This window comes from Gallinula chloropus (assembly GCF_964237585.1).
Source record: "Gallinula chloropus genome assembly, chromosome: 1".
Taxonomy (NCBI): Eukaryota; Metazoa; Chordata; class Aves; order Gruiformes; family Rallidae; genus Gallinula; species Gallinula chloropus.
This window is the reverse complement of record NC_140085.1, coordinates 18,123,251-18,135,971: the sequence shown is the minus strand read 5'-3', so window position 1 is coordinate 18,135,971 and position 12,721 is coordinate 18,123,251. Positions and strand designations below refer to the sequence as shown.

At 46.8% G+C, this 12,721-nt stretch overlaps 1 protein-coding gene across 1 annotated transcript; it reads left to right on the top strand.

The window, feature by feature from the left end:
• Positions 1 to 333: 333 nt before the first annotated feature.
• On the top strand, positions 334 to 11,130 carry TEF (TEF transcription factor, PAR bZIP family member). The gene is made up of 5 exons (XM_084278826.1): positions 334 to 587; positions 6,244 to 6,570; positions 8,007 to 8,227; positions 8,857 to 9,068; positions 10,941 to 11,130. The coding sequence occupies exons 1-5, from the start codon at positions 410 to 412 to the stop codon at positions 10,960 to 10,962; spliced, it is 960 nt and encodes a 319-aa protein (XP_084134952.1). The 5' UTR covers positions 334 to 409; the 3' UTR covers positions 10,963 to 11,130.
• Positions 11,131 to 12,721: the final 1,591 nt, after the last annotated feature.

Here is a 12,721-nt window from a genome sequence, read left to right as displayed (position 1 = left end):
CAGCTGGCGGTGACGCAGCGGCCGGAGGAGGCGGGGGGGGGCGGGGCACGCCATGCTAAGGAGCCGCAGGAGCCTGCCCCTGCACGTGCCCCGGCGGGCGGGGGGCGCGTGCCCACGCCGGCCGCGGAGGGGCGGGGAGGGTGGGGCCTGCCCGCCAGGGGCCGCCCCTCGAGCGGCGCGGGCCAATCCATGCGGCGGTCGGGGTGGGGCGGGGCGCGGCCGCCCGGCTGGGCGAAGCCCCGGCGCTCATGAATACTGAAACACGCGCGAGGCGTCAGCCGGCTGCGCATGCGCCCTCTGCTCCGCGCTCGTCGTTTGCCGACGGGTCCCGGGGAGCTGTCGCAGCCTCGCGCCGAGCGCTGCGGCCGCTGGCGACTGCTGACAGCCCGCCCGCCGGCCCGCGGGGAGTATGCCCGGCCGCGCCGCGCACCAGGAGGCGGCGGCGGCGGCGGCGGGAGGACCGGAGCCCACTGCAGCCGGGGGGAGTGCGGGGGCCGCCGCGCAGCAGGAGCAGCGGGGCCTGGCGGGCGCTTTCCCGCTGGTGCTGAAGAAGCTGATGGAGAACCCGCCGCGGGAGGCGCGCCTGGGTGAGCGCGGGAGCGCGCGCGCGGGAGCGCCGGGAGCGCGCGGCACCCCTCAGCGTCTGCACCCACCCAAACCCAGCCCCCTTCCCCCGCGCCTCCTCCCCCCACCCCCCCCACCTCCCCCCGCCTTCCCGCCCCGTGCCTCGGAGGGCGGGACCCGCGGGGTCACGGTGGGCCTGGCCGCGGTGTGCGCGGGGGGAGCCTCGGCGGGAGAGGCCGCACGCCCGGGCCTGGTGTCCTCTCCCGCCGGGAGCGCCCCGCGCCCCTTCCCTCCGCCCCACCCCGCGGCCCCGGCCGGCTGTGCCAAGCGCCGGCAGCGCGGGATCGCGGCCCGCCGGGCTCGGCAGGAAGGGCTCGGGCTCGCGGGGCGGCTGCCGGTTCCCCGCCTCAGAGGGGCAGGGCGCCCCGCGGCCGGCTGTCCCCGGCGAGCCGGTGCGACTGGAAAATTCAGCTGTTGCGATCGGGTGCGTTGAGGTGGCTGCGCTGGGGGAAATGAGCCGCTTCGCGTACGGGGGAGAGGTGGAAGCCGGGGCACGGCGCTGGGTGTCTTCCCTCCCCTGACCTTTAGCCGCGCAGCAAAGGAAAAGGTTTCCAGTCCTCCGTGACCTTCGCTGCCGGAGGGTTGCGCGATGACAGGCAGAAACGGCAGAGCGCTTCGGATTAGGTTTGGTGCTAATCCTGAGGGTACAACCGGCTGCCCGCAGGCAGGCCGGGCTGCCCCTGCCCCGCTGCCGGGGTGCCGCTGCCCGCGGCCTTGGCTGCTGACAGCTCGTTTTCTTACTATTAACTCCCCCCCCCCCCCCATACACACGCACCTGGCAATATTTTGTCCCTTCTGAGCTTCAGTTTGTTTTTTGAGGGCGGCTCGGGCTTTCCTGTACCGCTGGAATGCTCGGTGTGCCGGTGTGTAATAAAACAAATCCTCAGCCGGTAGGGGTTTGGAGGCTGGGAATGGTGTTTGGAACATGGGGCAGTATCCAGGGTGGACCACAGTGCGAGAGAGGCTGGCGAGATTGTTCCCACTGAGGATCCTGGTTAAGATCCGTTTGCTCTGTGTGCCCAACCTTGCACAATGCTGTGTAAATGGATCCATCTTGTGATTCTGGCAAATATTTTTTCTCCTCTATGTTTGGGGGGGGAAGTCAGCCTCTGAGGAAGGTTTGAGTTACGTTGCTATGGTGGCGCAGGATGCTGCGGCACGTTGAATCCTCAATCTACAACATTATGGGATTGCTTAAGATGTTTCTTCACCCAAACCTCTTTAAAGGGGATAGTGCCAGCAGGAGCAATTTAAGTTGGTGTGTGGAAACTGGGGTGGAAGCTGACCGGGATACGGTCACTTTGTCTTAGGGGTGGTTTTCTTGCCCAGAATCGTGTGGTCTGGCCTGTGGGGATGAAACGCTTTAAAATTCATACAGTTTTGAAGTAGCCTGTTTTTATAAAATACATTTTTGGTGCTTTTCCTTTTATGATGCCATTCCAGTTTGGGAAGGTGTTCCTCTTGATTCTCTAAAGCTTGCTAGGGAGCCCACTGCATCTTGATCACCGCTCTCCGTTCATGCTGTGATGAAGCTCAGATTGTTCTCATTCCTGACATTTCTCCATAGATTTCTTAAGTCCACCTTGTGCTGTTTCACTTCAGGCTTTGGGACTTGTTGCATTCTGTTTATTCTGATCTCTGATGCTTTTCTTGTTTGAGTATTTCCAAGATAAAAGAAAGAATGTCCTCTGTGTTAGCAGGTAGTTTACTCCTGAGCTTACGAAAGGCTTGTCAGTACAATTGTGACTCCAGTGACTTCAGAGGATCCTTGTTTATTTTCTGTTCCTTTACAGTACAGGGACAGAGCCAAGAAGTTAAATAATTACTAATTTACTTAATACAGTGGTGTGTTTTTGTTAAGCTTTCTGAGATCTTGTGCCTTTTCTTTCTGGAATACCTGTTGACAAAAATACGATTTCCTGTCTTATTCAGTGAGAAATGGTGTCAGCTAGCTGCACCCTCCATTTATAGTCTCCACAAGCTACCTATGGGTTTTTCCAGCTGCCGTAGGTAATTTGACCACCCACCCGGTAGGCAAAGCAGGCTTTCTAATCCTTCTGAGCTACAGAGGAGGACATCCAGTTCCAACCGAATGCCATCATCTTGAATACACTGCTATACACTGAGTCCATCTGACCTGGAAGTTGTTGCCCTGTACATTGTAGGGATTAAATCAATAAAATAATATTTTTGTAAGAAGTCCTGTGGGGTAAGGAAAGAGAGTTTGTACTCTGGAGCTGGCATATAGGTCTGTTCTGTTAATAAAAAGCTGCAGCATGCTCTCCAAAGGATGCCCTAATCACCAGTTGTGTGCTGCTGGGGCAGGAGGAATGCCTCAACAAACATCGCAGTAATGGGCATCAGTGACACCAAGCCCTATAACCTGTCTTGTTCCATTGCCATAAGTGGGACTAAAGATTTGTGGAGCAGTCAGCCTTGGTCTGTAGAATGTTTTCAGTATAATTTGATAACATTTTTTGATGAAAGAGGGGAATTTCTTCTGTTTGTGGCTGGGATGGTACTTGACAGTTGTGACCAAAATGTCTTTTGATGTGGGGTTGGTTTGTTTGTTGGGTTAGTGTTGGCCTTTTTGTGGGCTTGGGGTTTTTTTTGTTGTTGGGGTTTGGGTTTTTTGTTGTTTGTTGGGTTGGGTTTTCTTTTGAGGAAGAATCAGGATGTGGAATAAAGCTCCTTCCAGGCTGCTGCTTTTGGCTGTAACCAACAATATTTCCAGCAGTCCAAAAACTGGAATGCTCTGCCTAAATTACTTGTCATAAACTAGTAACCTCTCTGTTAACAGCAGATGTACAGCCTAGTTAATAGGTCAGAGTAGCAGAATGAGGGGACTAAATTGGACATGAGCTATCGGCTGCAGAAGTACAGTCCAGATTTATCAGGGTGACCTTGAATCACTGCAAATGGAGCCTCTTAGGATACTGCAGCTCTGCTGCCAGGTAATACCTGTTTATGCTATAAATATCTTCAGAGAATTAAAGTTTCAGGTCCCTGTGCTGGGGCAGGCGGAAACTTACCCCTCAAGATGCAAGAAGTTAATTAGTGTTTCATTAGATATTTGTGCACCCAGCAGGATGTTGTGTGGCAGAAATAAAGATTAAATGAATTGAAATAAAGCCAGTGGGAATGTCAGTGCAAAAATAATCATACAAAAGTGTTATCTGTGTATGTGTGACATTTGGAATACATGTGCGTGCCCAATATGCGAGCTAATTGTGGCTGTTTTAATTTGCTTCAAATCTGCTGTTAGAAGTGAGGGGGGAGAGAGAGGCGGCGTAGCTAGACAAAGACAGCACTGGGGGCCCAGTGTTTGTCCAGTTCTCAACATGTAGCAAAAGGGAAAAACAATTCAGACAGTCTTCTCAGGCAAAGAAAGGATCTGATCTGCTGTGAGCCAGGTGAGAGCAAGAGGAAGTTGGAGGGACTACAGTCTTTTCAGGATGCTGAAGTACAGCGGGATGATGATGGTGCACATTGAAAAGGCATTAAAAGACCTGAGAAGGGCCACATACACCAGCAACATGGTCTTTCTGGTATCTACCTTCTGAAAAATATTTTTAAGCCTTATGCTTTCAAGAGTAAATAATTAATTTTTTCCCTTTTTAGTTCCCAATTTGACTCAACGTTCACAAGGGGTTCTTTATGTTGATTGAAAAATAAAGTGACTTACCAAGAATTCAGTATTGTCGTTTGCATTTGTTTTGGTGATGTCTTTACAAGGATGTCGTCTGCGACCCTCAGTACAAACCTGGGTTGGGCTGTGCTGGACTCTACACAAACTGTTTGGAAATACACAATCCCTGATCCCCAAGTTGGGTGGAAATGGTGGTTCCAGTTTGGTGGGGTGAGCTTCAATAATAAATGAAATCACCCTTATATGTGCAGTGGAGTAGATGCTGTTTCTTTTGTAGCTTAAATTAGGAGCTGTGTAGGAACATTCAGGCTCTTTGGGTCATGGCTGTTAACCTGCCCATTTGGCCAAGTTGGAAAGCTGTAAAGCTCCAAGCAAAAGGGAGTTTATAGCAGGGACACGGGGTGCGAGGTGGGAGTTCGGAGACAGCAGTGTGAAGTGGCAGGGGGGAAAGGCCAAAAGCTGCAAGGTGGTGGCAAGAAAGCTCAGATCCAGGAGCCACTGCTCTGAATTTAATGTGTTCTTTATGTACTTACCTCTTAGTCCCAAGTCAATGACTGGGGAATATTTTCTCTTTTTTTTTAGTTTAATACTGGTGTCACAGGATGGTGGTGTGGAAGGTGAGAATGGTAATCTGCTTTGTATGGCAGCACTGTTGTTTGAGCCATAAAAAGCTGTTTCAGTCTCAGTTCCACACCAGCTAAGGCGACAGCGGAAGAAATGCAAGTTCCATCAGAATAGGCTCTATATAAATAGGCTTTTCTCATTTACTCAGAGCTTCACCCCCACTCCCACCCCCGATAAAGAAAAACACTCCTTTAGCATATTGTAGCCAGTCTAGAAAACCCTAATGCCAACGATTTGTGCAGTTCTATTGGGCTAACCTGTGTAGATACTGGAGATCCAAACTGGCTGACTGTGTGTCCTTGCCCCATCAAATGGAAGCTGACAAATACTCTGGTAGAAGACCCAATTTGCAGTTGGTTAGGGTACAGCTGGTGCCTGTGCCCTTCTGCTTCTGCGCTGGTAGAGCTGCATGGCGACATGGAGAGCTGGATCAGGAAAATGACTTGGATTTTCTTTTTTTCTTTTCTGCCAGCTTATTTTTATCTCTTAAATTATGTAATTATTCCATAACTTGAGTTTTCTGCTTGGATTCCATCCCAGACAATTGTTAAGAATCAGTAGCTATGGGAAACATAGAAACAGCCGTTTGTCTGTAATATGTGCACTGTAGCACAGCAAATGGGTAAAATTTCATCAGTCTCTTCTGGCTTGGGGTGGGATGTGGGAGTATGCCTTATTAGACATCTCCCTGAAGAGTGAAAATTGTGTGTAGGTACTCTGAGCTATATCTCTAGTGAGCAGCACTTGGAGCTATTGCTTTGCGTGGACATGCTGAGTCATTTCAGAAAGACAATTCTAAAATACTGAATAAGACATCCAGGTCTCTGGTGTCCTGTGGACCTTTTAAATAATTTTCAAATATAATCTGAAAACCTCCATTCCTTTCTTGTTTGTGTCTAGATTATTCTTCTGCACCTTCATTCTTTGTGTGTAGAATAAACTACTTTGCTTCCTTGGAGTTTCCTTCATGGCTTCCCACGTACCCCTGCTTGTGGGTGCTTGCTTTTGTGGACTTCCAGCTTGAGCCTGTTAAAAGCAGGCTGTTTTGCTGTGACTAGTTAATAAGCTGGATGCTATATTATATCACACTTTGGTAAATTACCACAGCAAAGATGCTACTTGGATGTCTTAAATGCTACTTGGATGTCTGTGGTCCAGCTGCCATAGGGAGTCAGAGCATCCCATACTGAATTATACATAAATGTATGAATGTTGTCTTTCAGACCGTGTCATGAGGCAGAACTATAGCTCACTAAATTTCCTTTCATGGGGACTTTGTTAAGGCTCTTAAACCTTGAGTCTTTCCTCTGTTGCAGCTTGTACAGTGACCTACTTGTATCTTTCAGATAAAGAAAAGGAGAAGATAAAGCTTGAGGAAGATGAGGCAGCAGCAGCCAGCACTATGGCAGTCTCAGCTTCCCTTATGCCACCCATTTGGGACAAAACAATTCCCTACGATGGCGAGTCTTTCCACCTGGAGTACATGGATCTGGATGAGTTCCTGCTGGAGAACGGAATTCCTTCCAGCCCTACTCACCTGGATTTGAATCAGAATCCACTCTTGCCTGTGGCGGAGCTGGAAGGAAAGGAGTCTGCCAGTGCTTCCACTGGTTCTCCTGCATCATCCTCTTCCACTGCAGTTTACCAGCAATCTGAAGCAGCCTCCAGCACAGGTAGATGCAATAATATGGGGCTCTAAGGGACTTCTCTTGTTCTCGTATCAAAAGGTGCCTCTGTAGCAAAGAGGAGACGTGCTGACCTGTCAGTGTCTGCTGTTGCAGGTTAACTGGCACAAAGACATTCAGTGTAGAGTCTTAGGGCCTGTGTCAGTTTGTGAAGATGCTGCCTGTCCTCTTCTACCTCTCTCTCCCTCCTGGAAAAAATATGCGTCAGTGCAGTTTGTTTCTCTTTTGAAATTAGAAGAGCTGAGACACCAACATAAAATGTTTATTTTCTTGGTATTGCTCATCTAGTGAGAAGCTGGGCATGTCAGGTTAGTTTACAACAGATGTGATTCTTGGTGACAAGACATTTGTGCTACCTTGGTGGCTTGGTCTGCTTGGGTGAGCTTGTGTGAACTTTATGTACCTCAAATAACAATGCTTAATAGAAAACCAGCGAAGCAATCTTCTCATGAAATGTGAGAACACACACTTGGAAAATGTGTGCTAATGATGCAGTTTGATGTTCTGAGGTGCTCTGAAGTGGGAATGGGGGAACAAAGAAACAAAACTGTGCTTAAATGATACTAGGAAACGTATGCTTCATATTTGTAATATAGAGATCTTCTCTGTTAAAGTATTTAGCAGCTCCCTTTGCCCTAGATTTGGAGTTTAAACATAATAGCCACTAAGCTTTCACAGAACTATTTTATGAGCAAACTTTACAGTAAGAATTTTGCTCAGAGAGTTTTCATCTTCTGTGAATCTGCAAGAGAAAGGCAAAATGCAGAACTCCTTCAATAAGACAGAAGGTGTGGCTTTTTTTCTAGGTGGTATACGGAAAACCTTTCCTTGATCTTTATGTCAGGCTGCACTGGCATTTGCAATTCATGTGTGCTAAGTCTGTAAACAATAGATGAACCTGACAGAGTTCATATACACACAGTTGGTGTCAGGCTGTTGGGACATTTGTTTCCCACTGGGAAAGAACTAGAATACTGTTGTTATATTTGTAACAAACCCACCTTTTTTAGTCCTTTGTTTGGAAGTACAGACATGTGACCTTTGTGGGGACCAGAGTCTTTGGTCAGTCTTGTTTCTATGAGGCTCTGTATGGTAAAAACTCAAGCTGATAGAAGTTTCTCACTTCTTGCTGCTGCAGAAGGTGTTTCTGAAGTGCACAAGGCATGTAGTTTTTGCCATGGTTTAACTATTGTCCTGCATCTCTTTGCTCTGTCTGTTAGTGTGGCGTGTGTTCCTAGAGGTGGTATAACAGACGGGACTGTGTAGCCTCTCTGTACCAGCGGCTGTACAGCACCGACCACACTGTAGGGAAGTATCAAGTGATGCTGTTAAATACTGCCCACATCAGGGTAACAAACAGAGATACCCAAGTTGGCTTCTCTTCATCCTGCTGAATGTATTGTAACTTTTCCTGTTGTTGCCAGAGTCCCCACCACAAAATGAGAGAAATACTCCCAGCCCCATTGATCCCGACTGCGTAGAAGTTGAGGTGAATTTTAATCCTGACCCTGCCGATTTAGTGCTGTCCAGTGTGCCTGGTGGTGAGCTCTTCAATCCTCGCAAACACAAGTTTACTGAAGAGGACCTGAAGCCACAACCAATGATTAAAAAAGCCAAGAAGGTTTTTGTCCCAGATGAGCAAAAGGTAACAGATTTATTGCTGCAAATGTCTTTGGGTCTTGATCAAAGTTTCTGACTATTTGTCCAGGCATTTTGACATAGAAAGCTAATGCACCGTACCTACGTGCTTGGGCAGAAGCACCACCAAGAGTAGAACTGGCAACTCAGCTGCTGTTCTTGCTGGTTTGCTATCATGAGATAATTACTGGGCAGGAGCATCTTACCATGCTATACACAGAAATTAGAAGAACTATCAAGTCACATTCTCATCAACTGCTCTTTTGAAGGCAGTTGTATATATCTGCCCAGCATTATGTCTGATCCAGCTTTAAGCAGCCCAGAGAGCAGAACAGGTTGTTTTCTGTGGAAATTCATTCCTGGGTAGAAACTGGTAAAGGGAGTATTTCAAGTGGACAGCTCCCTTGTCTCTTAATCCCCCTAGTTCTAGCAGCACACCTGGTTAATCCTAAAACAAGACTCCTGTAAGGATGAACTCTTGCAGTACTGCGGTGCCTGCATTTTGGTGTGGGAGCTCTGCAAGCCGGTGAAGGAGACGCCTCACTATAGCAGTCAGTGTGTATGTCATGTACAAGAAAAGAGGTGTTGGGTTGGCATCTTTTTTTCCTTTTCTTTTTCTTCCCTTTTTTGCCACAGGATGAAAAATACTGGACAAGGCGAAAGAAGAACAACGTGGCGGCCAAGCGCTCGCGTGACGCGCGGCGGCTAAAGGAGAACCAGATCACCATTCGGGCGGCCTTTCTGGAGAAGGAGAACACGGCCCTGAGGACGGAGGTGGCAGAGCTGCGCAAGGAAGTGGGACGGTGCAAGAACATTGTTTCTAAATACGAGACCAGATACGGACCCTTGTAAGCACACCCCTTTTCCTTGTTAGGGCTCCTTGGTTTAGCCTCTTAAGACTTCTCTGCCTTCTGTAGAGACTCCCAGAAATAAAGCTTGTGGAGGCTTTGCCATTTTGCATCTACACACTAAAAAAAAAAACCCCCCGAGCCCTGTTTCTGCTGGCAAAACTTGTTCAGGCCCTTTCCTGATCGTTGCGTTGCCCCAAATCTTAGCGTCCATATTTACAACTCTGTTTTTAACACTTATAGAGCATTTTCTGATGTCATACAATAGAACAGATTCACCTGAATGGAGGAATAGATGTGGATCCCTCCTGACTACTATCTGTTCTAATCTCCATTGTAAGTGGAGAAAGAGCCTAGGAGACTCTCCTTGCTTTTTTTTCCCCTTCTTTTTAAACTCCTGCTCTTCTCTCCCTCTCCACCCCTCCCAGTTAAATTGTAAAACATAATTTTAACATATAAGTAGATGTTGCTGGGCAGCATCATGAGAGTATTTCCTCTCCCATTCAGAGGCACTGGAAAGTACCTATCGTATAGAACTCTGTTCCTGCTGAAGGGGAATAGGGGAACCTTTAAAACAGGAAGACAGGAAAAGAATTCAATCTTGTAAAAATGAGGTATTTGGACATTAATGCAGAAGTGTTATGCAGACCAGAGTCAGTGCAGTGTTCATTAAAATACTGCTCAAACACCTTCGTAGGATGTAATCCTGGGTAACTTCCAGAAACCTGGATAACAAGAGAGAACAGCAGAGGATCTCTCACTTTACACATGCAGACAAAATAATTTGCTAAGGGTTCGGGGCTGTATTTCTACCACACCCCTCTATTTTACTTTACTTTTCCCTTAGAGGGACCTCCACTTGAACTGTTGATAAAGCAGCATGTTACATTTTACTGAGAATTAAGGGAGATGTAGACAAGAGGTCTGGCTCATTAGGCTGAACCCTGAGTCCCACCTGTTAAGGAATTGCCAGTACCTCGTGCTTTGGAAGAAGGTGGGTTTTTTAAGGAGCAAACAAGCCCTTGTTACTTTACTGCACCTTACATGTTGTACAAGAGCTCAAGAAAGAGTTGTGGTCCTTTTGCCTCATGAACACTCTATGGAACGAGCTGCACCCACTCTAAACACGAACAGTTTACCTCACTGTGTAGCAGCATATCTGGGCTCTCCATGCCTGCTGGTTCTCTCTCCAGCATGTTTCCTGTTACAAAATTAGCACACAAGTCTTGCCCTCTTGGAAATAATCCATTCTCAGCACCAAGCACTGCTTCAACAGTATGTGGTGGTAAAAGAAAATGTTACGTGTGATGTTGTGACCTTCTACATGAGCTACAGCTGCAAGAGCCAGAAGTTATAGCAGAAGCGTATGTCTAAGAGTCCTCCTAACAGAGGAGCTATCATAGGATAGTGGCTGTGTCAGAACTCCGAGGCTACGCTTCCTGGGCCAATATGTTAGGGAGTAAATGTGGGATAAAAGATGGTTAGGGTAGTTTCCAGTTCCCCTATTGAAACCTGAGAAGTATATTAAGAAAGCATTGGGGTTTCTTTTCTTTTTGCCTACCTTCTCTCTTAAACAGAATGTGGAAATTGGTAGGAGTTTAGAGCAGTTATGTATTGACTTCTGAAGGAAGTGGAGAAGCAGGGTAACCCAGAGTGTTTAAAGTAAATGTACACTTTGAAGTATCTCCCCCTCTGTTATGCTCTTCACTAGAGTTGCTCTCGATGCCGTGTTGGGTCTAATTTCTTTCAGCCACCCTAAGAATTGTCACCCGTTCAGCAGGGGTTTTTCTTTCACAGGGTGGTGTGTGGTGGTGATGGTGGGAAGTATGTTATAAATAAATTGTCACACTTAACACTTTGCTTTGTTTAAAGTGACTTATCTGATTCCGAGTGATGCAACTTTAAAGACTTTTAAAAACAAAGAAACTAAAAAGCACACATGAATCGCCAGTCTTCAGAGTGAGCAGTGAAATCTGTGAGGTGTCCCAACACAAACAGCTGACGATGACCCTGCCTGCCTGCTTGCCTGCAAGTACCCCATCTGAACTACCCAGGGCTGGGCATGATGAAAAGTGCAAAGTCTCCTTAACTCTGTATATGGCTTTCTTATCTGTCTTTCTCACTGTAATTATGAACTACAATAAGCTTACTTAATGAGGGTTTGTCAAGACACTCAAAGTTCATGTCTCAAAGTCTGTTGACGGTCTGTGTGAGTAGTGACTCTTTGCTTTGGCACTTGAGTGCAAGAGAATAGGGAGTTTTAAATGAAAGTGTCTGTACATATTAAGAACTGCTATATTTTAAGACTTTTCCCTGCAGTAGAATGAATTTTATTTAATGCTGCCGCTCACTTCTGGTACAGTGTAGCATCTTGTGGAGTGCTGTGAGTGCAGAACTAAAAGGCACTGGGAAAACAGCAACCTGTGATGTGTGAGACTTCCAGTGCAGGAAAGTACAGCAGATGTATTGAAACAATCCAGAAAGCACCACAGTGTGCCACGCAAGGAGGAGTAATAAACCTCTATCAAATGACCCATGTAATAGTAAAGCACTTGGGTTGCTTTGCTGCTACACTGCTGTAACCTGCCTTTTTGTTTCTTTTATGAGGCTCACTTGCTTTTACAGTATCTTGATGAAAGAAGATCTTTTCTTCTGTTAACTGTTTAGCAATCACAGAAAAGGTGCTAGTCTGAGCTGCTGATCCACGTGTCTTCTGGCAGCCTGAAACTACCAAAGGAGTATTAGCTCCAGCGAGACAGGGATCGTTAGCTGCCGTGTTACTGTTTTCTGTCTCTTGGCTCTGTGAGAACCATGGTGGAGAAATAGTAATTTGTTCATCAGTTTTAGAAAACTGAAGCAGCCACTGATTTCCCACAGTTACAATGGGCAGCTTAAGTATCCAGACCCCTGTGCTGCTGTGGGAGAGTAGATGAAAGCTTGGGAAGATTGCGGGCGTGTTTATTGTGTGTAGAAGATGGAGGAGGTAGGTGGAAGTTTCTTTGTGAGAGTTTCATCAGCATAACAAGAATCTACACTTATATTAAGGAATCTTAAGAGCTAAATTTGTGTGGGAGGAGAGAGAGGGTACTTAATTTCTGGGAAAGTAGTACAGGGCCATGTTTGTAGCCAAAATGGAGCTTATAGGACAAGAGCGTATTCGTGCCTCGAGATTGATAAACAGTGTAAACCTCGAGGAAAAATAACCTTGAAAGCTTTCAGAAGCACAAGTGCCAAACCTGAGGCACAACTCGTTACCAGCAAAGCTCAACACTATCATGTTGAACCAGTATTTTGACTTTGTGTTTACCCAAGAGATTCCACCCCTAATTTCAGAGCAGCAAGGCACAGAGAACAAGGTGCAGAGCAGCAGCTAATGTTGTAAACTTTATTTTAAAAATAATAAAAATCTCAAAACCCATAATTCATAACTAGATTTTTTTTAAGGCATAACCTTTGTACAGAGCATATACATTGAATGCAGTTGCTGACCTGTTATTTTAAGACCGTGTTCTGACGACAAGCAAGTGCTTTTAACTTTTTTATTGGTTACAAAAGTATACTTATGAGTGTGTTGTTATAATTTGGGACTCTAAAGCTCTGAGACAATCTTGGGCTGTTCCTTTCAGATGAATAGCTTAGTTCCATGTTGCTGA

Excerpts from the sequence above, each read along its gene's own strand:
- TEF (XM_084278826.1), top strand. The coding sequence starts at position 410 with ATGCCCGGCCGCGCCGCGCACCAGGAGGCGGCGGCGGCGGCGGCGGGA. Across the intron at positions 8,228-8,856 it reads TTGTCCCAGATGAGCAAAAG|GATGAAAAATACTGGACAAG; the intron begins GTAACAGATTTA and ends TTTTTGCCACAG. Across the intron at positions 9,069-10,940 it reads GAGACCAGATACGGACCCTT|TGACTTATCTGATTCCGAGT; the intron begins GTAAGCACACCC and ends CTTTGTTTAAAG.